The sequence below is a fragment of the Bicyclus anynana genome, chromosome 25 (genome assembly GCF_947172395.1).
Source record: "Bicyclus anynana chromosome 25, ilBicAnyn1.1, whole genome shotgun sequence".
NCBI lineage: Eukaryota > Metazoa > Arthropoda > Insecta > Lepidoptera > Nymphalidae > Bicyclus > Bicyclus anynana.
In genome coordinates this window covers 4,907,301-4,928,208 of record NC_069107.1, presented here as the reverse complement: position 1 = coordinate 4,928,208, position 20,908 = coordinate 4,907,301, and the positions used below count along the sequence as shown (strand labels likewise).

Genomic DNA, 20,908 nt, shown 5'->3' with positions numbered 1-20,908 from the left:
CTGGTCAAATATTGTGTTTACATTATCCTGGCTACTTATAACTGTTTTGATTATTTATTGGTGTTGCAATAGTGTCATATTTAGTAAGAGAATTGCATACTTTAGTGTCAGAAAAACTAGTGTTATCTTTTTTATTCAAATCTAAAATAAATAATTGGAATTATTGCATTAAAGTATTTTCGCGCGAAAAGTATGACAGACTAACGACTTGTGCGGTGTTGCGACGCCAACCGACTTGAGCGCTGTTACTATTTTTTGAATTACGGCTTCTGATTGGCTGAAATCTATTTCATGAGACCAATAGTTCGACGCGCAATGCGCAGCTTCATCCAATGACATCAAAATGTAAATACCGCCAATTTTCGACTTGAGCGGTGTTGTTAGCTAAGGGACGATATGGTATCAGTAGATAATGGCAACTTCAATCCATTGGCTAATAAAGTTACGCAATACAATAAGCTATCATCGATAAATAACTAACTCGCTAAGATCATAAGAAAGCTCAGAGTCACACAGCGGGCGATGGAACGAGCTCTGTTAGGAGTATCTCTGCGTGATCGAATCAGAAATGAGGAGATCCGCAAAAGAACCAAAGTCACATAGCTCAACGTGTCGTGAAGCTGAAGTGGCAATGGGCGGGGCACATAGTTCGAAGAGCCGATGGACGTTGTGTCCCAAGGAGCTGGAATGGCCCCGCACTAGAAATCGCAGTGTTGGTTGATTCCCCGCCAAGCCACATCAAGCGAGTCGCAGGGATTCGCTGGATGCAGGCGGCTTAGGATCGTGATGTTTGGAAGTCCCTACAAAAGGCCTTTGTCCTGCAATGGACCATCGGCTGATATGATGATGATGACAAACAAACAACAAACAGATACTTAGGTTGCCTATAATAAGAAGTATAGATATGCTACAAAGGGCTTATTATTTTTTATATTTTTTTAAAAGTTGATACTCACTTCTCAAGGAACCACTGCTGGTGGCCGATGACGGATCCAGGACGGCACACCCTCAGCCAGGCGATGGCCTCCCGCGCGGTGAACCCGTGGTGTTTCATCATGTAGCACGCGATCAGCGTACCGGTACGACCCAGCCCCGCTGTGGACCAAGTATCGTAGTTATAGTGCGACGCGAAAGAGTATCGTTAACGCATCATTGGCGTACATAGATCCGCTAGGAAGACATTTTTCACTATAGCTTGGCAAGTTCGTTGATGACACTCGCATGATATGCGGGCGACGGGGGGGAAGGACTATGCGGGTGTGAAGTCGTGCGCGCGGGGCAGAGGGGAGGACTGCGCGGGCCGGGGGGTAGCGATGCCTGGCGAGTGTATTTTCTCCGGCATTTGGTGCAGAAATCTCTCTTCTCTCTTATTTGCTCATTCCACCAGTATACCGGTGCTTTCTTGCGTATTCCTTTCTTGAGCATAGCTTTTTCGCACGCCTTAAGTTTCGACCCTATGCGCCACTAGTAGGCCTATCATGCGACCCACATATCTCGTAAAGATAAAATGACATATTAGCGACCAATAGGGTCTCACCGGAAATATTGCTCTATCTTTTGTTGCGATAGGATAGAGAACAATATTTCTTTTTTTTTATTTTATATTCAAGCAATACCATATACATTTTCCATTATACAAAACAATTGACTGACGTTAGTGTAGAGGTAGGGTAGGGGTAGGTTAGGGTAGGGTAAGTGTAGGGTGGAAGTAGAATAGGATAGGGGTACGGAATGAGTCAAAGTGAAGCTGATAGGGGTACGGAATGAGTCAAAGTGAAGCTTGAGCGGGTCTGCTAAGGTTAAGGTAGGTGTAGAATAAGAGCGGTAGGAAATTAGTCAAAGCGAAGCTTCACCGGGTTCGTTAGTTAAAATATATAAGCTTACCTTTACAATGCACCGCCACAGCCCCCTTCGCCGCCTCAGAGATCCGTATGAACCGACTCACGATCAGATCGGACGGCACCGACCCGTCGACAAAGAACAGCTCTCGGTGCTCGAACCCGTGCGCTGTGAACTGCTTCGCGTCGTACGACTTCTTGTTGAGTCGTACGATAGTCGTCACGTGGTGCTTCCTGAACATAGAAGATGAGACAGTTCTAGACTTTATTTATCAACGAGCGGACGACCCCGAATTAGAGAAAAAAAATTAACTTGGTAGAGAGAAGAACTCCGAGCAGAGTCCTGAACTTGTGAGTACAGGATGTAGGGTTAAGGAATTCCTTGACGATCGATCAACACTCCCCGTTCTCTCCCTGCCTAGCCAAATTTGGTAAGATCCTGTTTGCTGTCGGACTTGATCTTCGTGGTTTTTGTTAATTAAAAGGCCTTTTGATATTGAAAGCGTGTATTGCGTTGTAATGGAAGATGGCACAAGAGTGAATGACAATATAAAATATTCGCAGGTAGGTAGACAAATGATATGATGCAATAAAGTAAACGCCTGTCCAAATTATCCGGCAATTATTGTCTTAGGTAACATTGCGGCGTTGACATCCTCCCCCGCGTAGAAAGGCTTGTCTTTCTACAAACACTAATCAGGCAGCAATGGACAAATTCGGGTTAGTGGTCTTCTTAAGCTTCCTTTGGTGGTGTTTATGTCGACGACTCTGGAAACTCCGTCACGTCCTGGGAACATCCGTGTAACTCGTCCCATTCGCCAGGAAAGTGGAGGCACGTACTCTTCATGTATTAAAACAAGGTCACCAATTTTGAGCTTGGGGCCGTCGTTGGTGCGCCACTTGAGTCGGTTTTGTATTCGGAGACATATTCTTTGTTCCAACGGTTCCAAAAATGTTGTCTGATTTGCTCAAGCCATGAGTAGCGCTGCAGACTGCTTGATTTATGGTCAGTTAGATCGGGTGACGGCAGTGAAGTGATAGGACGACCAATCAGAAAATGCTCTAGAGTAAGGTTTAGGAAATCGTTTGGAGAAGGAGATAATGGACACAGGAGAAGACTGTTAGAAGTATAGCTTCGACTTGTGCAAACAATGTACTTATTTCCTTGAACGTCAGATGTGTATTACCCATTACGCGTTTAATATGTTTCGCGGATTTCACGCCAGCCTCCCAAATGCCACCGAAGTGAAGAGCATATGACGGTGAGAATTTGAATTTAATTTGTTCTTGAGTTGCAAATTCGATAAAATATTGTTTGTTTTGTTTTAGGAATTTCTTAATGTCATTAGTAGCACCGACTAGGTTCTGCGCTCTGCTGGCAAATTTCCCTTAAGAGGATTGAGAGTTTTATCTTGAACTCGTCTGCACATGACGCATTTCTGTACTGTGTTTCTAGCAAGCCGCCTGCCATAAATAGGCCAAAAAAGTTGTCGTACAGTAATTGTGGACCAGCATGTAAATTAATGTGGTAATAATTGAAAATAAATTTTGTTAGTTAATGGAATGAATGAAGAAGGATTGGATGCCTATGATCATAACTTAAACATAGAAGCGTCAATTCGACCGCCTACTCTAATCAAGTTGTGATCGTCGATGAATGGAGATAAAGAGAGAATGTTTGATTTAGAATTTAGTTGTTTGCTTTTGGTTAGAGTTGCATATTAATTCGGAAAAGATTGTTTTTGAGCTAATAAGAAATGAAATGAGTTAGTTAATTCGTCAATTGTTAAATTATCGATAGTTTTAGATTTAGGGTTTTTAGTTTTGTGTATAAATATTAATATGTAAGCTGTGACTTGTTTTAGTTTAGTAAATTTAGAATATTTTTCCCATGATAATTTTATAACCTGAGGAACGGGATCATCCCATTCTACTTTCTTGAGCCACAATAGCTGCAAAATAATTTTAGGTTTAACTATGAAAGGACTTAATAATCGAAGCGGGTCAAATATTTTTAAAGATAATGATAAAATTAGTCTTTTAGTTAAAATGTTTTTGTATGATGGGTTTTGAATAGGAAAATTAAAAGTATCAGAAAAGGGATTCCATCTTAATCCCAAAGTATTTGATGACTCACTTTACTTAAATTGTCAGTAAAATGAATAGTAGATGATTGATAAATAGTTTTAGAATTAGATCTATATTTTCGTAAGTTAAAACAACCTTTTTTTAATGCCTCTGATACAGAATTTTGAATGTAAAGTAAATCTTTTTCTTTGTCGGAACCGGTTATTAAGTCATCAACGTAAAAATCATGTTGTATAATATTTTTAATTTGTTCGTCATCACATTCCTCCCCCAGTTGCCAAAGGCAACGAGTATTCAAATAGCTGGCACTTGCAAAACCACAAGTAACAGTATTTAATCGAAGTTTTTCTAAAGGCAAAGACTCATTTTCTCTCCATAATATTATTTGAAGATTTCGGTGCTCTTCATCAATTAAAATTTGGCGGTACAATTCTTTTATGTCGCCTGTTAAAATGAATTTGTATTGACACGCTGGAATCAGAATGGAGAAAAGAAAGTCTTGTATATTTGGGCCTATTAGTTGAATGTCATTAATAGACAGGCCTGAGGAAGGAACTCGCGCCGAACCGTCAAAGACGATGCGGATTTTGGTTGATTCACTGTTTGGTTTAAAAACTGAATGATGGCAAAGGAAATACGATGGATTTGGAATACAAAATTTTGACTTTTCTAAATGGGCTAACTCTGCGTATTCGCGCATAAATTCTATATATTGTGACTTAATAGCCGGTTGCTTCTTTAATCGTCTTTCTAAATTAAGAAAACGTTGTTTGGCTAGGTCATAAGAGTTGCTTAAATTATTAGGATCGTTAGTTAGAGGTAGTCTAACGCAAAATCTACCTGTGCTTAATCGTCGAGTAAAATGTCGGAAATGGTTTTCGCAAGCAATTTCATTTTCGTGTAAAATTGTATTTGTAGGAACTGATTCAAGTTCCCAAGATTTCGTTAATTGTTGGTCGATTTCGTCTACATGAGATACGTTAGCAAGACATTGTTTATTTTGAGATTTAGAAATATTTGAAATAGGACCCGAAATTAACCAACCGAACTTAGAACTTCTTAATTTAGGATTATTGGGGCCGAGAGAATGTTGCTCACAACCCAAGATGTCCCAGAAAATATCGGCACCAATCAAAACTTCAATTGGAGCTGGCTGATCAAACGTTGGATCTGCTAACTGTATGTCAGTAGGTATTTGTAGTTGTTGAATGTTGATAGGTATTTTAGGAATTTGACCTGTTAGTTGCTTCATAACATAACAGGTAAGTTGAATATTGAAATCTTTGTTTATTGAACCTAATTGTAGTGTACAAGTTTCTGTGACTTCATCGCAACTGGTGTTGCCGATACCTATTATATTTATTGTATTAATAGGCTCTGAATCGAGTGATAGTTTTTGTTTCAAAGATTGACTTATAAATGTAGATTGACTCCCACAGTCAAGGAGAGCCTTGACCTTTTCGATTTGATTTGTTTTAGGATTCGTCACTGTAATCAAAGCAGTGGATAAAATAATTTGATTAGTATTTTGTATGGACGTGGAGCAATTGACCAAGTTGCTGTTTGGTACATTGTGAGTTGTATTTTTAGTTGTACTATTTGATGTATTTGATGTATCGTAATCGTGTTTGTTTGAAATAGTGCATAAAAGAGTATTATGTAATTCATTGCATGTACGACATGGTCCAGACCTGCAGAAGCGAAGAGAGTGAGAGCCACGCAAACAATTAAAGCATAACCTTAATCTTGAGACCTCGGTCTTGCGCTCCCCCACACTCTTAGCTAAAAATATGGGACAGTCGTATATACGATGATCATTCTTGCACACGGAACAGCGGTAAGAATTTGTATTAAAACTAGCTGCAAAAGATTTTAATTCATTATTATTATTGTTTTTGTTGGAGTTGTTGTAGTGGTTGTAGTTGTTGTAGTTGCGTACTGAACTAGTCATTGGCCGCGGTAGTTGCCTCAATTTGTCATTTTTGTTTCTATTTAAAGTTTCTAAGACATCCGCACGATCAGACAAAAATTTATTAAATTGCTTTAGAGTAGGTACTTCGTCAAAATTATTACGACGCTCTTCCCACTTCCCTATAGTATTGTTGTCTAATTTTGAGGACATAATATAAATTATAAGCGTGTCCCAGTGGTCGGTCGGTTGACCTAAAGTCGCTAAAGCACGAAGATTTTTCGATACATGGTCTATTAAAAATCGTAACGATCTTTCGGACTCCCGGGCCGACGGTTCGATACTGAAAAGCGAATTTAAGTGATGGTTAATAAGTTGTTTTTTGTTGTCGTACCGCTCACACAATGACTGCCATGCAATGCTGTAATTAGCTTCGGATAATTCAATATTAGAAATTATACGAGCGGCTTCACCCTCGAGATATGACACCAAATAGTGAAACTTATGAATTGGTTTTATTCGATCGTTGTTGTGAATTAAAGATAAAAAGTTGTCTCTGAAATCCAACCATCTGAAGAAGTGACCCTCAAATTTAGAAATTTGAATTTCAGGAAGCTTGAAACCCATGTCGTGGTTATCGTGATGACAAACAATAGAAGTCGAATGGTCACCGCGCTCGTCGCGTGAGTGAGGCCGACTTGAGTTCAAGATGCTTTCATTAGAATCTATGAGATGTAAGCCTGTAGCAATTGTTATCATTAAATCTTGTTCAATGTTATCGCGTTCAGTAAGCTCTAATGACATATTATCTGAATTTACAACTTCTATTCGATTTTGCAACTCTTCAAAATAATCCGAAAGTCTTTTGATCTTTTCTGTTTTTAATTTTAACTCACCAACCTCAAGTGGTGTTAAACTATTAGAAGAAATTGAATTTAAATACGTTTTATATTTAGTAATGCGCCCTTTAACCGAGCTACGTTTTGCATAAAGTTCTCTTAATTCCTTTGCAACAGCGGGCATACTAGCACTTTCAGTCATTGTGTATTACAAGATTTGAAATGTAATTAAATAGTAATAATTTATGTGAACAATGATACAAACAAATTATAAACAAACAAAATAAAAACTAGGCAAGTACCTCATGTATAATTATGTAGGCTATTGCAAAGTAATCGAGTAATAAGTACTAAAAAGAAAAGTTTTAGCTCACGCTCCTTTATTCGGTGATACTTGTTAGGCCGCTTACAAACGAATCTCAACCGCCTTCAAACCGCTCGACTGCGCGCGTCCTTAGCTGATAAGATAACGTAGGTGCTAGGTAGGTAGGTTGCAGGCGCGCGGAGCGAAGCAACGCGATCCTGGAATGTTCGGCAATACGATTGAGTACCAAGTAAGTATATGACAAGTCAAAAAGTATATTATGACAAGTTTATATGAGAGCGTAAGTAATTAGGTATAGGTAATAACTTTATAGATTTACGTAATTTAGAATAATAAGCTAGGTATAGTAGATAGGTATTGTTTAGGATACTAGGTAGGTATGCAAATCTATGTGTAATTTTCTTAATGAAGTATGAATTGTATGAAATTAATTAATCTTTACGAACTTTTAACCAAATTGTAATGTTTTAAATTGAGATTATAGTAAAAACCTAAATAATATTACGTAAAATAAGCAAAACTAATATTTCGTTAACTCATTAATAGGTACTTAGGTATAACCTAACTGTTACACATTGTTTCACAATCCACTTGATTTCGATACTATTATTTGCACAAATCTTGCTGTAAATAGAAAGTTAATAGTTTTTAGAATAGGATAAGAAAGGATTTAAGGCACTTAACTGAGTTGGTTCGTCTTTTCTTTGTTCTTTGTTGAGATTGCGTCATCTAATTTTCGTATGTTTTCGTCACGAATTTCTTGTCCGTCGATTGTAATATCCAAAAGATTGTAGATTCGCGGTTGTTAATCTGCACGGTCGCCAAAATGTTTGCTGTCGGACTTGATCTTCGTGGTTTTTGTTAATTAAAAGGCCTTTTGATATTGAAAGCGTGTATTGCGTTGTAATGGAAGATGGCACAAGAGTGAATGACAATATAAAATATTCGCAGGTAGGTAGACAAATGATATGATGCAATAAAGTAAACGCCTGTCCAAATTATCCGGCAATTATTGTCTTAGGTAACATTGCGGCGTTGACAGATCCTATTAGAGCAGCTTTGGATACTCGTTCTAATATAGAACTATCTACACTTCTAGAGAGGCCAAGGTCTTTAAGAAAGTTACAGAGAGATTTTGCTGGTAATCCTCTTGCACCTACTTCTACGGCGTACAGACTAACTATACCATGTCCAGATTGAATTGCGCTATTTGGTAAATAAACAAACCCTTTTGTCGATGCCAAACTTTCATAATAGTTTTCAGAACCATCAAACTATTAAAACACGCACAAACACTTTGTTCTTTACAATCCACCTATGGAGAATCATACAAACGTAACATTTTTTTAATTTACACAGGGTTTAATCAAAATTTTTAGAAATAAACGAAATTAAACACGAAATTATGCACACAGATTACATTTAAATGTTAATTTGACGTTTCGTCTCTCTAAGGTTGTGCCAAGTAAAATTGTCACCACAGATTAAAAATGAACGATTTACCGATTGTAAATATCGAATGTATTCCGTTCAGTATCGATATCGTAATTGAGTAATTTGAATAAAGTATTTTTTTCATAGCGCTGTTTAGTTAGTTACGTACTTATATGTTAAAAAAAGATAATGCGTTAACAAGTACTGCCTAAATTTTTTAGTACTCTTTTAATTTATAACAAACAGATACAAGTGAAAAAAATGTTATTTGATAGGTATTAATTAATATGCAACAGAAAGAGGTAGACAGTTAATATCGCGCGTATTTTGACTGTGTGATTAGTGTTGCCAACTTAGAAGTGAGTTTTTAAGTAAAGTGATTTTTTTACAATTGATATAAAATTCGATTAGTATAAGTTAATTCTCGATATAGTTCATCAACGGCCCATCCCTAGGATGACGTCACAACTAATGTCAGTGATGAATACGGCCATATTTGTTTACAAGATTTTGCAATTCTAAAAAAATGAAGTTTACATAGCCATTTTTAGTTAGTTCATTTGTTAGGTCATAATATTTATTCACTTTTATACTGTGTGTGTCCTTCGGAATGTTAGTCTCCCACGGCACAGTAAGCTCTACAAGTACTATTCGCTTAGTTTGTTTGGACAAAAGGAAAATGTCTGGTCTAGATCTCGAAAAAGCGACATCCGTCAGTGAAACCGCGCGCGTCTACTGGTTAATAATAAATCAATAAATAATTTATACTAATATTATAAGGAGTTTGTTTGAACGCACTAATCTCAGGAACTACTGGTCCGATTTGAAAAATTCTTTCAATGTTAGATAGCACATATATCGAGGAAGTCTATAGGCTATATTATCCTCGTATCCATACTAGTCAGCTAGTAATAAAATAAAGTAACCTGAAGTACCAGCCAAGAAACTGCTGCTGTACCTGGCAGCAACCAGTATTGGAGGGGATATCTAGTCAGTGGCGATCACAATAGATCGGTAACGGTCAACGTGATACAGGACCTCAAGAGGCCTGCAGAGCCGCGACATCAAGAAGAAGAAGAAGAACCTGAAGTATTCGTGGTAATGCTCCGGGCTGTGCAGGGGGTAGCCGCGGTCCAGCCGCGAGCGGTGGTTCGGCCCAGAGAATGCCAGCATCTTGCCGGGCACGATCCAATTCAAGTCGCCATTTTCCACTTTCTGTACAAAATGAGATAAGTAGTAATAAGGTAAGGTGTGGATCGCCGAGCCAGGAGATTCACCACTTTGGACAAAACTCCAAACCCTTGAGCATAGGCGAAAAGTTGCCCGTTTGTCGGTGTTTTATAGGATATATTTTGGAGAGTGTGCTCAGGAGCTATTCGACGTCATACCACGTTCGCCTTTTTACCATCGCACCGCAAGACATAGGTTTTCATCAAAGGTTCATTCAAGAGTTTCATCCCTATGTTATAGATGTCCCTAGGACTCCCTAGGCTACAGTAAAAGCGTACCTCGTAAAAAAATATTGTTCAGCGTCGAAGTGCTCAAAGTCGTAAAACTTGGCATCATGAGCTTCATGAGCGACCTTAAAGCTATAGAGAATGTCTAAGATGAAAAGCATGGCCCTGTCATCCCTTAGGCCATGCGCCTGTAGGATCGCACTCATTGTTGACAATCGCTCTTCTGGCGTCCACCTTTGTTGTCACAGTCCTCCCTCCCTACATTGCGCGAAAGAGGCTCATCACGCAATTTGCCCTAAGTGTAGGGGCTACACGATAACGACGTTAACAAACATCTGGAAGAACTGAAGCATCACAAATATAACCAAAACACCCCTGTTCCAAGCGCTTATTTTTCGATCTTCCTATAAGGTGTAGAGACGTAGACTTTGGACGCCAGAGAAAGACAAAGAATTGGTTCCAGATGTGGTGTTGGAGGCGAATGTTACGTATACCGTGGACTGCCAAACGCAATTATTTCACAGTTTCAAATTAAAACACGTCTCTCAACCATCTGTCTACAGCGCATCCTTAGTTATTTTGGGGATATCACACGCCGTGGTAACGACAACTTGGAAGAAAATATTGTGATGGGAATTGTGGCAAACGGTCACGAGGTCCTCCAACCGGATAGTCGGATCTTCTCAAAGAAACAAGAGCCCGCACCTTTTACAGTGCCGTCAAAATGGGTAGCGACCGTACTCGATAGAGGAGCATTGTAAAAAATGACTCGCCAAGGATGGTAATGAATTCACGATCCTCAGACATGAGGAGAGTAGGGGCTACAGTAATAGCGTACCTCGTAAAACAAATACTGTTCAGCGTCGAAGTGCTCAAAGTCGAAGAACTTGGCGTCATGTGCGACCTTGATACCATGCAGCACGTCCAATAGCGAGATGTCAAAGAGCGCGGGCCCGCCCGACGCGTCGCGGAAGCTGAGCAGCGACCAGGTGCCCTCGGTCAGCTGCTTGTACACCGCCGCCGGCGACCCGCCCAGGTATATTATCTGCAAAGGAAAACAATGCGGTCTTTGTATATGCTCAAGGTTGACTACAATCATCATCAACAACCTTTTAGCAGACTCTGAGGTGATTACAAAAATAAGAAAACTAATGTCGAACAAAGGTCATTTGTCAGGACAACTTAATTAACAAATCAAACTGTAACCAAAATAAAACCCTAGAATGGCAGAAAATTACCTTGAGTGAAGTCACGCACTTGTGAACGATGTGTGTAGGGTTAAAGGATCCTTTGACTGTTAACAAACACTTCCCTTTTCCACTCAAGTCACTCTCCCCGCCTATCCCAAGTAACCCATAAAGAATTACACACCAAGAGATGTAGATGGCTCGAACGCCACGAGCACATACGACCGCGACCACGAGCCGCGGCGATAACAAACCTATATTCGGCTCACTGTTGAGCACGAATATCCTCTCAGAATGAGAGGGATTAGGCTAATAGTCCACCACGCTGGCCCAATACGGATTGGCAGAGTTCACACACATTCTCAGGTATGCAGACTTCCTCACGATGTTTTTCCTTCACCATTTGAGACACGTGATATTTAATTTCTTAAAATGCACATAACTAAAAAGTTGGAGATGCCCGAACGAATTACGGACCTTCACCCTCCGAATCGAAAACACAGGTCATATTCATCTTTCACGTCTCTCCCACTTAAGTGGAGTCGGCAAAATGTGTCAAAATCTTCCATTCGCTTCTATTCTATTATTCGTGAACTTATCATCTACTCCCTTTATACATACATCCTCTTTCAAACCAAACATCTCTTTTTGGGCTTTCCTCTCCTATTGTATCCTTGACTACTGACAATCATATTAGCAGTCAAGGATGGAAGCAATGCGGTCAAGTTCTAGAGCGCTTGCCTAGCAAATGCCTATATTAGGACTAAGACACGTCTATAAGCATCTTCATCAGATAGTTTTACTGAATATTACCTGAGCCTATTAGAACTAAGACACGCCTATAAGCATCTTACAGATATTTTTCAAAATATTACCTGATAGCTGCCGATGAGATATGCCGCATTGAGCCTGAGCGTCTCATTGTTACTTGTGTAGAACACGATCTTCTTCTTCGGATTTCTGTCCAACTCATCGTTGAGCAAGTTGCAAAATTGATACAAATGGCACAGGTGATAAGGTCCAAAGTCGAAGTAGAAGTTCTCGTACACGATGTCATCTTCGATGTGGAAGTATTTGCTGTTGCGTGTGGATTTTGGCTGGTATCCCGTTTTGAGCGTCGCGAAGTACAATCTGTCTGAAAGGATACAAAATAATTTGATTAGAAATATTGTCTGTTAGTTTCACCGGCGTGGTTCCCGTTCCCGTAGGAAAACGAGGATACTATATAGCCTATAACCTACCTCGATAAATGGGCTATCTAACACTGAAATAATTTTTCAAATCGGACTAGTAGTTCCTGAGATTAGCGCGGTCAAACAAACTCTTCAGGTTTATAATATTAGTATAGATTCGTAGTACTTGCGAGTACAAGAATAGTCCAGCGGGCAGGGTTCGAACCCATGACCCCTCGGTATTGAGTCCAGCCCCTTTACCATGCAACTTTAGGCTTCAGATTGTGTGATACATAATGACAAACATACAATTTCCAATAAGTAAATGAAAAATTCCGCCAATCCGTATTGGAGCAGCGTGCATTTAGCTTTAGGCATATCCCTTTAGTGAGCCGTTAGATTAGGCTGATAATATTACATCTATATACATCTATATAATATAATATACTTATAATAAATCTGTAGAAAGGTCAATTCTGTATATGAAATATATTTTCAAAATTACTATCAGGGTGATTAGTAATCGATACTGATGCCAAAAATGCAATCAGCAAAATTTTTGTCTGACAGTCTGTATGTTCGTTATAGAAACAAAAACTACTCGACGGATTTTAACGAAACTTGGTATAATTATTCTTCAAACTACTGGGCAGGTTATAGTATTTTTCATCACGCTACGATTAATAACAGCAGAGAAGTGAAGGGAAATGTTGGGAAAACGAGAGAAATTACTCCATTTTTACAGCGATAGCAAGGGCTGGATTAACGATGTCTAAGGGCGGACGAAGTCGCGGGTGACCGCTAGTCTATAATAAGAACTCAAGTTTATGGTGACTCTTGATCTACTAAACCGGTTTTAAAAATTATTTTACCACTAGAAAGCCACCTTATTTGCGAGTGTCACAGGCTATTTTATTCCCGTATTCTTACGGGAACGGGAATTAAACGAGTGATACCGCGGGGCGTCCGCTATTTACTATAGTTTACGTAATAATCTATATATATAAAAGCAAGTCGGGTTTGTTACAAAACTTATAACTCGAGATCTGCTGGACCGATTTTCATGGTTTTTGATTCGTTTGATTTGTCTCCGCCAAGAATAGCAGAATACATCTTAAAAACAATGAAAACTTAACGAATAAATAATTATGAAAGATCAATAATTTTCCACAAAATATGTTACATTGTTTAGTACCTGTCATACATTTGTTGTCTATCCTGTCAAATACTGTATGATTGATTTATACGTGCGTTCAGAAATACTGACAAATGATTAAAATTTACGCGTGCGTTCATAAATTTATTTTGTGTAAATTAAAGTTTTTATTTCCGAAAACTATTTCTAAGATTTATTCTATATGTTAACGAACGCGTAAATGTCTTTGATTATTCCAAGAGAAATAATTTACATAGGTATAAAATCATAATAGGAGCAGAGTAGGGTTAGGGTAGGGGTAGAGTAGGGGTAGGAGTAGGGTAATGTAGGGTAGGGATAGGGAAGAAGTGCACATAAGTCAAAGCGAAGCTTGACCGGGTCCGCTAGTTATAAGTAATAAATATATTATACAAATAAGATAAATCATATTATCATACAAAAATACATAGCACCATCTAACTACATAAATAGAGTTTAATCCGATAGTTTAAACAGCTTACGGCACACACTTTTCACGCACGAGTAACTTCGCATACGAGTAAATGGAGCATCTGTTAGTGTCGCCACACACGGACCACAAACGCCGCTACAAAAAACACGAATAGTTCAGTCAATCTGTAATTTAGGGTCAGGATAATTTCAAGAAAATGTTTGACCTCATATAACGTTAGGGGGCAAGTAAAGATGTTAAATTATGTCCACTTAAGTAGCAACCTTTATAATAAAATTAATAAGTTACTCAACATCTACCCTTTGACTTTTTCCAATTGTAAAAACAAATGTAAATCGTGGATTAAATGTCTTTCCTATGACGAAACAGAGGAACTTTTAAGGTCCTACAAGTAACCTTTCTTTCACACAATCATGATCTCCGTAAACTACACTGGTTCTGTACACCACACCCTAACGCACCACTTTTTCACAAATTGTATAAAAAATTATGTTTTATAACAAAGCTTGTACGAGTATGCATGTCATGTACCTCTGTAGAAGGGCGTTGATCACCACAACACAGTTATAACTTTGTGGGATCACCGTCACCTTTTTGTTTTTATGTACTTTTTAAACTGCTCAAATAAAAAACTTTTAAACTTTAAACTTTAAATGTAGATTGGCGGGGTCCTGCTGTTTTTGAGAAAATCCAAAAAAATTTGAAACGCGTTTTTCTCCGAATAGGGTTTTTAGGGAAAATTTTATCGAACAAAAAACGCAGAGGACTATGTGAACTACATTTTATGTCATTAGAGCAACAACATACGACTAAAAATACAAACAGTAGGTGGCGCTGAAGTATCAAAAAAAGGGTTTTTCGTTATTTTTGTTAATAAAAAAATATTTTTCAGCTGTACTGTGAATGAGAAAGTTATTTGTCATAAAAATAGCTACAACTTTTATTTAAACAATTTTTTGATATAACTTACCGTTTATACTAAGGGTAGCATTTATTTCATTACAGATTGACTGAACTATAGAAGGGACCACAAAAATAGCTGAAGTCCGCTACAGCCATTTGTGGCCGGTGGTCGACACTTGTGGTCGGTGGCTGCTACTTTAATAACCTACACACGCACAGTATAATAACCGCGCGAGTGGCGTGTTGCGGCGTTTTGTGTCAGCGTTTAGTGGCCGGTGCGGGCCACAAGAAGCGAGCAGCGACGATTGTAGCTTGTGGCGGCCACCGGCGTCAACCGTGTACGGCGAGTCCATATAAAATGTATGAAAACTACAGGAAATATGCCGGTAATGGCATTTTGTGGTTGTGGTCGGTGGCCTGTGTGCGGGAGCCCTTAGTGTTTTGTTACCCGTACGAGCAACTTAAGGCCAACTTAGTTATAGGAGTTTCTCGAATACAAGCGAACGTTCGTATTTTTGTTTTTAATTACAACATAATATAGAGTGGTTCGTTTGGTGTGTCTGGATCCAATGGATCAATTATGATGCGGTTAGATTTTGTTTGAAAAATGTGATGATTGTGATGATAATAGATGTCGGCGTTGTTCTAATATGATAAATTTTTTTTTACATATATATTTTTTTAAAAGAATATTTGCCATATTTTTGAAATGTGACCAATATTCCCAATCCCCTCCAACTAGACGGGAAAGACTGTATTATGAGTGGATACGACAATAGTCCAACGGGGCGGGGATCGAACCACCACTCCTCGGTGATGAGTCCGACCGTTCTTACCGTTGAGCTATTGAGGCTTAAAGTTTTTCATCATCATCATCAACCCATATTCGGCTCACTGCTGAACATTGGCTCAGCTTTGGTCTGGTGGTAGGGATCAGATTAAACGGCGGGTAGGGACGGATTTTATCTACCGTAAAATTCGTTTAAAGCGCGCCATTGACGATCAATTATTCTCAAGTTTCTGCAGCACCCACGACTATAATTGATCGTGCATTGGTCACTGCGTGCATGACGGCTCGACTTATAAAACGTCTTCGCTGCCGTTTGCGCTGCAGAAACGTGGGAATAATTGACCGTCAATGGCTGACTTAATGCGATGCGTCCGATACGTACGATGCTGATTTGTGGACGCATGTCAATTAGACTGCATTATCACTTAAAAGGGCTAACTTGTTATAAAAAAAACCGGACAAGCGCGAGTTGAACTCGCGTAACGAGGGTTCCGAATGATGTTTTACTATCATGTCGTTTCGCTGGATGCAGATGGCTCAATATCGTGATGTTTGGAAGTCCCTACAGAAGGCCTTTATTCGTTCGTTCTGCAGTGGCCTTTTGTAGGGACATGATGGTGATGGTGATGGTGATGGTGATGGTAATGATGGTGGTGGCGGTGGTGGTTGTGGTGATGGTAGTGGTGGTGGTGGTGGCGGTGATGGTGATGGCGGTGATGGTGATGGCGATGATGGTGGTGGCGGTGGCGGCGGTGGGTGTGATGGCGGTGATGGAGATGACCTTTGATTCGGAGAGCGTAGGTTCGAATCCGGTCACATGTCCGGTAAAAGAATTTTGGAACCTGATCAGCAGTTTCAAACAATACAAGGCGCGCCGCGTTCGCGGCATGATGGTGTGAGTGCTGAGTACCTACCAGCTGTTTTAAATACAATAATTGAAAAATTATACTGTAATAGTAGACTCGGTACTTTGCATGCTATAGAGCAGGGTTTCTCAAAGTGGAGTGCGTGATCCCCTATGGGTTCGCCATTTAACGGCAGCGGGTTCGGGACAATATTTACGTAATGATGGCTTGATAACTGATACCGAGTCAGAATTAAGGTTAAAATAGTCCAAAATAACTCCTAACATTGAATCCATTTGTGACAAGAAACAAGCACACCCATCACATTAATATTACAAAGACATTTATTTTGGTACTCTATGTGTTACCTTTTATTGAAATAAAAACCTTATTTTCTTAACAGTCAAATTTATTTTTTTCTTAGAAGGGGGGGGGGGTGGGTCCCCCATTAGTTATTTAGGGGTTCGCTGTTACTTGAAAATTTTAACAGGGGTTCTTGGAGCATAAAGTTTGAGAAACCCTGCTATAGAGCAATTGCTCTTCATCATGACACGCCCTTGTCTCGCAAAATTGATTTTTTTACTATCAATGACATTATCCCTCTGTAGTCTAGACCAGACTTTAATATTATATAAATAAAATATATAAATAAATTAGTCCATAGGTACATTTTGTATACATTTCTCGCTTTTATTAGTGACAACTACTTTAACTTTACCACCCTACCGATAAAGACGTACCGCGTTATTCATATCGTTAATTTTACATCTTTTCGTGTAGTAACCGAAAGGAGTGTGGATTTTATCCTTCACCTAACAAGTTAGCCCGCTTCCATCTTAGATTGCATCATCACTTACCAAGGGTTCAAGGCCTATTTAAATATTTTCATGGAATTTGCTACCGCTATTTTATGATAATTGAAAATTTTCAACAAAATTTGTTTCATGGCATTTGATTAAGTTGTAGATAACAAAATAATGACTATTTAATAATTTTAGTTATAGGAGATTCGACTCGTTAGTCAAATTAACTAGCATAGGTAATCTTATAATATAAATGCGAAAGGTCATATTCATCACGATATATCAAAAACCGCCCTACATATGAAATTTGGCAGGGAGGTAGTTCGTAGGTAGTAGACGTCTACTAAGAACGGATTTTGTCCGCGACTTCGTCCGCCCTTAGCAGCATGGTGGACTATTGACCTATAATCGATACTGAAGTTAAAAATATATTTTTTTCGATTTTTTTTTTGTCTGTCTGTCTGTCTGTCCGTGTTTTTTTTGTTATTCGGGCATCACGCTGAAACTACTGAATGAATTCAAATGAAACTTGGTTCAGTTTCAGACCATAATACGGAGAAGGTTATAGGATACTTTTTATTGCGAAAATAAAATGAGAAGGGGGTGAAATAGGGGTTGAAAGTTTGTATGGAAACCTTTTTTGTATGGAAATTTTTAGAGTTACAATTTTAAAATATAATGTAATTCAAAAAATTTTAAAATTAAACCCCTGAAGTGGTGAAAGTTTACATTGATTTCCACGCGTGCGAAGTCGCGGGCGTCCACTAGTATATATTATAAGGCTTTGCTCTAATAGTCCTAATATCCTTATTAGTGTTAAGTTACAAGTAATATTTGACAATTAGTGCATGAAGAGCATTCAGCGAACAGTTGTTAGGTGTTATGTTTATCAGAGTATCCGATCACTTGAATGTTGATGAAGGTTGACGTAATTTTGAAGAGAAAATCGATTTGAAAAGTCTATCTATACATACGATTAAAGGTCCGTTTATATCTACAGACACAGTGAGCACAGACAACTAGCGTGGCAGACACACACAGACACCGTCTATTCACACTGCCCAGCAGGTAGATAGAGACACTTAAAGTCCTTTTCATGAAAGAAGTCCCACAGACGCGGCGCTAATGTCTTAATGGCGCTCAGTGTCATTTGGTAATGGCAGTCTTATTGTCATTTGTGTAAGGCGCTGTGAAAAGGACTCTACAGACATGAACCGCACAGACAAATTAAGAGCGCGCAGCGCGTCGGTACGATATGGATAAAATTCGAAGCGCAAACGAGACGCCGAATTATGACTTTCACGTGAGTGAAAAGCACGGAGCGATCGACGCGCGACGCAAACTTTGACGTGAGCGCCAAAATCATTTTTTCCTCATTGCAAGTAAATTAAACAACATAAAGAAAAACAAAATGGCGATGTTCAAGATATATACCTAATTTTCTATACAAAACAAAAATTTAAGAAAATAAGTTTGCTTTTCCTGAGATTGAAAGCAAAATGTAAGCAAAACATGTATTTTTCAAAAAAATAAACAATCGAGAAAAGTTTTACAAATTGTGTATTTTGTATAGTCATAACGAACTAACACTTTGAAATATCATTTACCCAAATATCAGGCTCCTAACTTTTCCAGAATCTGAGATCCAGAACCATTTGTAACCACCAAATTACATATTGCACACTCTTAATATTCTTTCTGCGAATACTGGCCGAGCGCGGCCCGTGTCTGTGAACGTCTGCGCGGCCGCGTTACGATAGATATAAATACGTTAATAAACACTGTATACTGTACTGTAAGAATATTATTTTGTCTGCCACGGCACGTGTTTGGCACGCTAAATGTCTGTAGATATAAACGGACCTTAAATATGCTAGGAAAACAATTATAACATTCAACGGATATCTGGATGCAATTTGACACAGATAGTATCAAAACTTTGCTTTTATCATGCTTTTCCCAAGGACCCAAGATCCTGACGGGCATATTTTTTTTCCTACAAGTTGGCCCTTGACTTCAATCTCACCTATGGTAAGTGATGATGCAATCTAAGATGGAAGCGGGCTAACTTATTAGAAGTACGAAATCTAACAGGAACGCTAAATCGCTTGGCGGTATGTCTTTGTCGGTAGAGTGGTAACTAGCCATATGTAGCGCATACCAATACGCCACAGAGGTCGTCAAACTCTATCCTACCCTACCCTAATAGGGATGATGACAGTTTTTTAAATTGTATATAAATTAAGAGTACGCTAATAGTAAAGCAATTTTGTAAAAGTAACAGGGTATCTGCGATCATTACTTTCGGAGCTACAGGGATTTAAAGGGTTAAATTTGCGGCGCTGCCGCGGATCCCTGAAAAACGCCCCATACAAAATGGTACGCACTTATGACGTCGTAGGCAATTAATGACCGTTAGATTTGTATGGGCGTTTAAACAAAATTACTAATATCTTTGTTATTTCTGCGTTTATGTTTATAGTTCATATATTAAAAAATGTCACATTTAATGTAAGGAAGCTAAAACTGTATGAATTTTCATCTAAATACGATAAAATATTTTTAGTAGATTTTGAAATTTTATAATCTTATTTATTTTGCAAATATCCAGTCAATCTTCGCTTTTTATGTACAAATTAGTTAACATTGACCTTATTTACCCGAATGTATCACAAAAATCAATATATTAAAACCTAGTCATCATCCCCATTAAATAATCTTTGGTGTTTAATAAGCGACTGAAATTAAGACAATTATGCACATTTGTTCGCCTCAGTTTTGATACGCTAGTACCCTATCTTTAGTATAAAATTTCATTGCCAGTAACCTACAGTAAGGCGTGTGACAGGGGGATACTTTATCGACTTTACTCACATTATAATGGGGGCCATAGAAAACCCAGCTACCAACAGGGAATACGTGTATGACTAATAGTTTTTTATGGGAACGGGCAGTATGTTATGGTTTCACGGCGTATATTGCGCTACTTAAAACCATGAATGTAATAAGACCTGGATGCCAAACAGTTAAATATTAAATGTTATTTTTTTATTTTCAGATAGTTGAATAACAAGCCTGTTTAGAAACTCCACATCATTAAGTTTATAATAAGAATAGAGTAGGTAAAAATAACTTAACAATTAATTTTACTGTGTATAAAATATTTTGAACAAAAAAATTAAACCCACTAAAATACACAAAACCAAAAAAAAATAACATCGTATGTGCTACTTTCTGATCACTTTGAAGGCGGTGCCAAGCCAGTGACGTATTAATTAAAGCCGTTTCTGAAAGTACCACGGGAAAATCCTAAACTTTACAATTTAATCGGCTTACAGTGAGTGTTCTTCAGGCGTATTACGATTTAAAATTAGAAAACTCATTTTATTTTGTTCACAGCTCGAGTAAGGACTAAACAACTCCTTCGACAAAGAATCTATATTTGGTTACTTTCGTCATGAGTTGTAAATTTTGTTACTTAGTTCCTTTGTATTACAATCGGATAAACGCTGACATCATTTACATCTTCTACTGCCAGTTATTTTTAACTTTATAAATTACTTTCTAGTTTCGATTTAGATAAAAACGAATATCAAATAATTATACTAAACGCTTCTCTAAATATACATAGAAAACAATTTTTCTACCACACATATCGAACGCAGAACCTCTTTTTTGAAGTCTTTTGAAAGTATTAATATTTAAAAAAAA

At 38.3% G+C, this 20,908-nt stretch overlaps 2 protein-coding genes across 2 annotated transcripts in view; both read right to left on the bottom strand.

Moving 5' to 3' along the window:
* LOC112044044 (dual specificity protein phosphatase CDC14B) overlaps nt 1-20,908 on the bottom strand; it is a 50,143-nt gene that overhangs the window by 8,763 nt on the left and 20,472 nt on the right. The window contains exons 3-7 of the mRNA XM_024079773.2: nt 11,953-12,212; nt 10,729-10,935; nt 9,518-9,648; nt 1,885-2,072; nt 957-1,095 (exon numbers count right to left, since the gene is read on the bottom strand). Of these exons, the coding sequence (XP_023935541.2) occupies nt 957-1,095; nt 1,885-2,072; nt 9,518-9,648; nt 10,729-10,935; nt 11,953-12,212 (925 nt within the window). The remainder of the gene's footprint in view (nt 1-956; nt 1,096-1,884; nt 2,073-9,517; nt 9,649-10,728; nt 10,936-11,952; nt 12,213-20,908) is intronic.
* LOC128199472 (uncharacterized) lies at nt 2,090-9,489 on the bottom strand. The gene is made up of 2 exons (XM_052889192.1): nt 6,325-9,489; nt 2,090-6,098 (listed from the first exon to the last, which is right to left on the bottom strand). The coding sequence occupies exon 2, from the start codon at nt 6,046-6,048 to the stop codon at nt 3,949-3,951; it is 2,100 nt and encodes a 699-aa protein (XP_052745152.1). The 5' UTR covers nt 6,049-6,098; nt 6,325-9,489; the 3' UTR covers nt 2,090-3,948.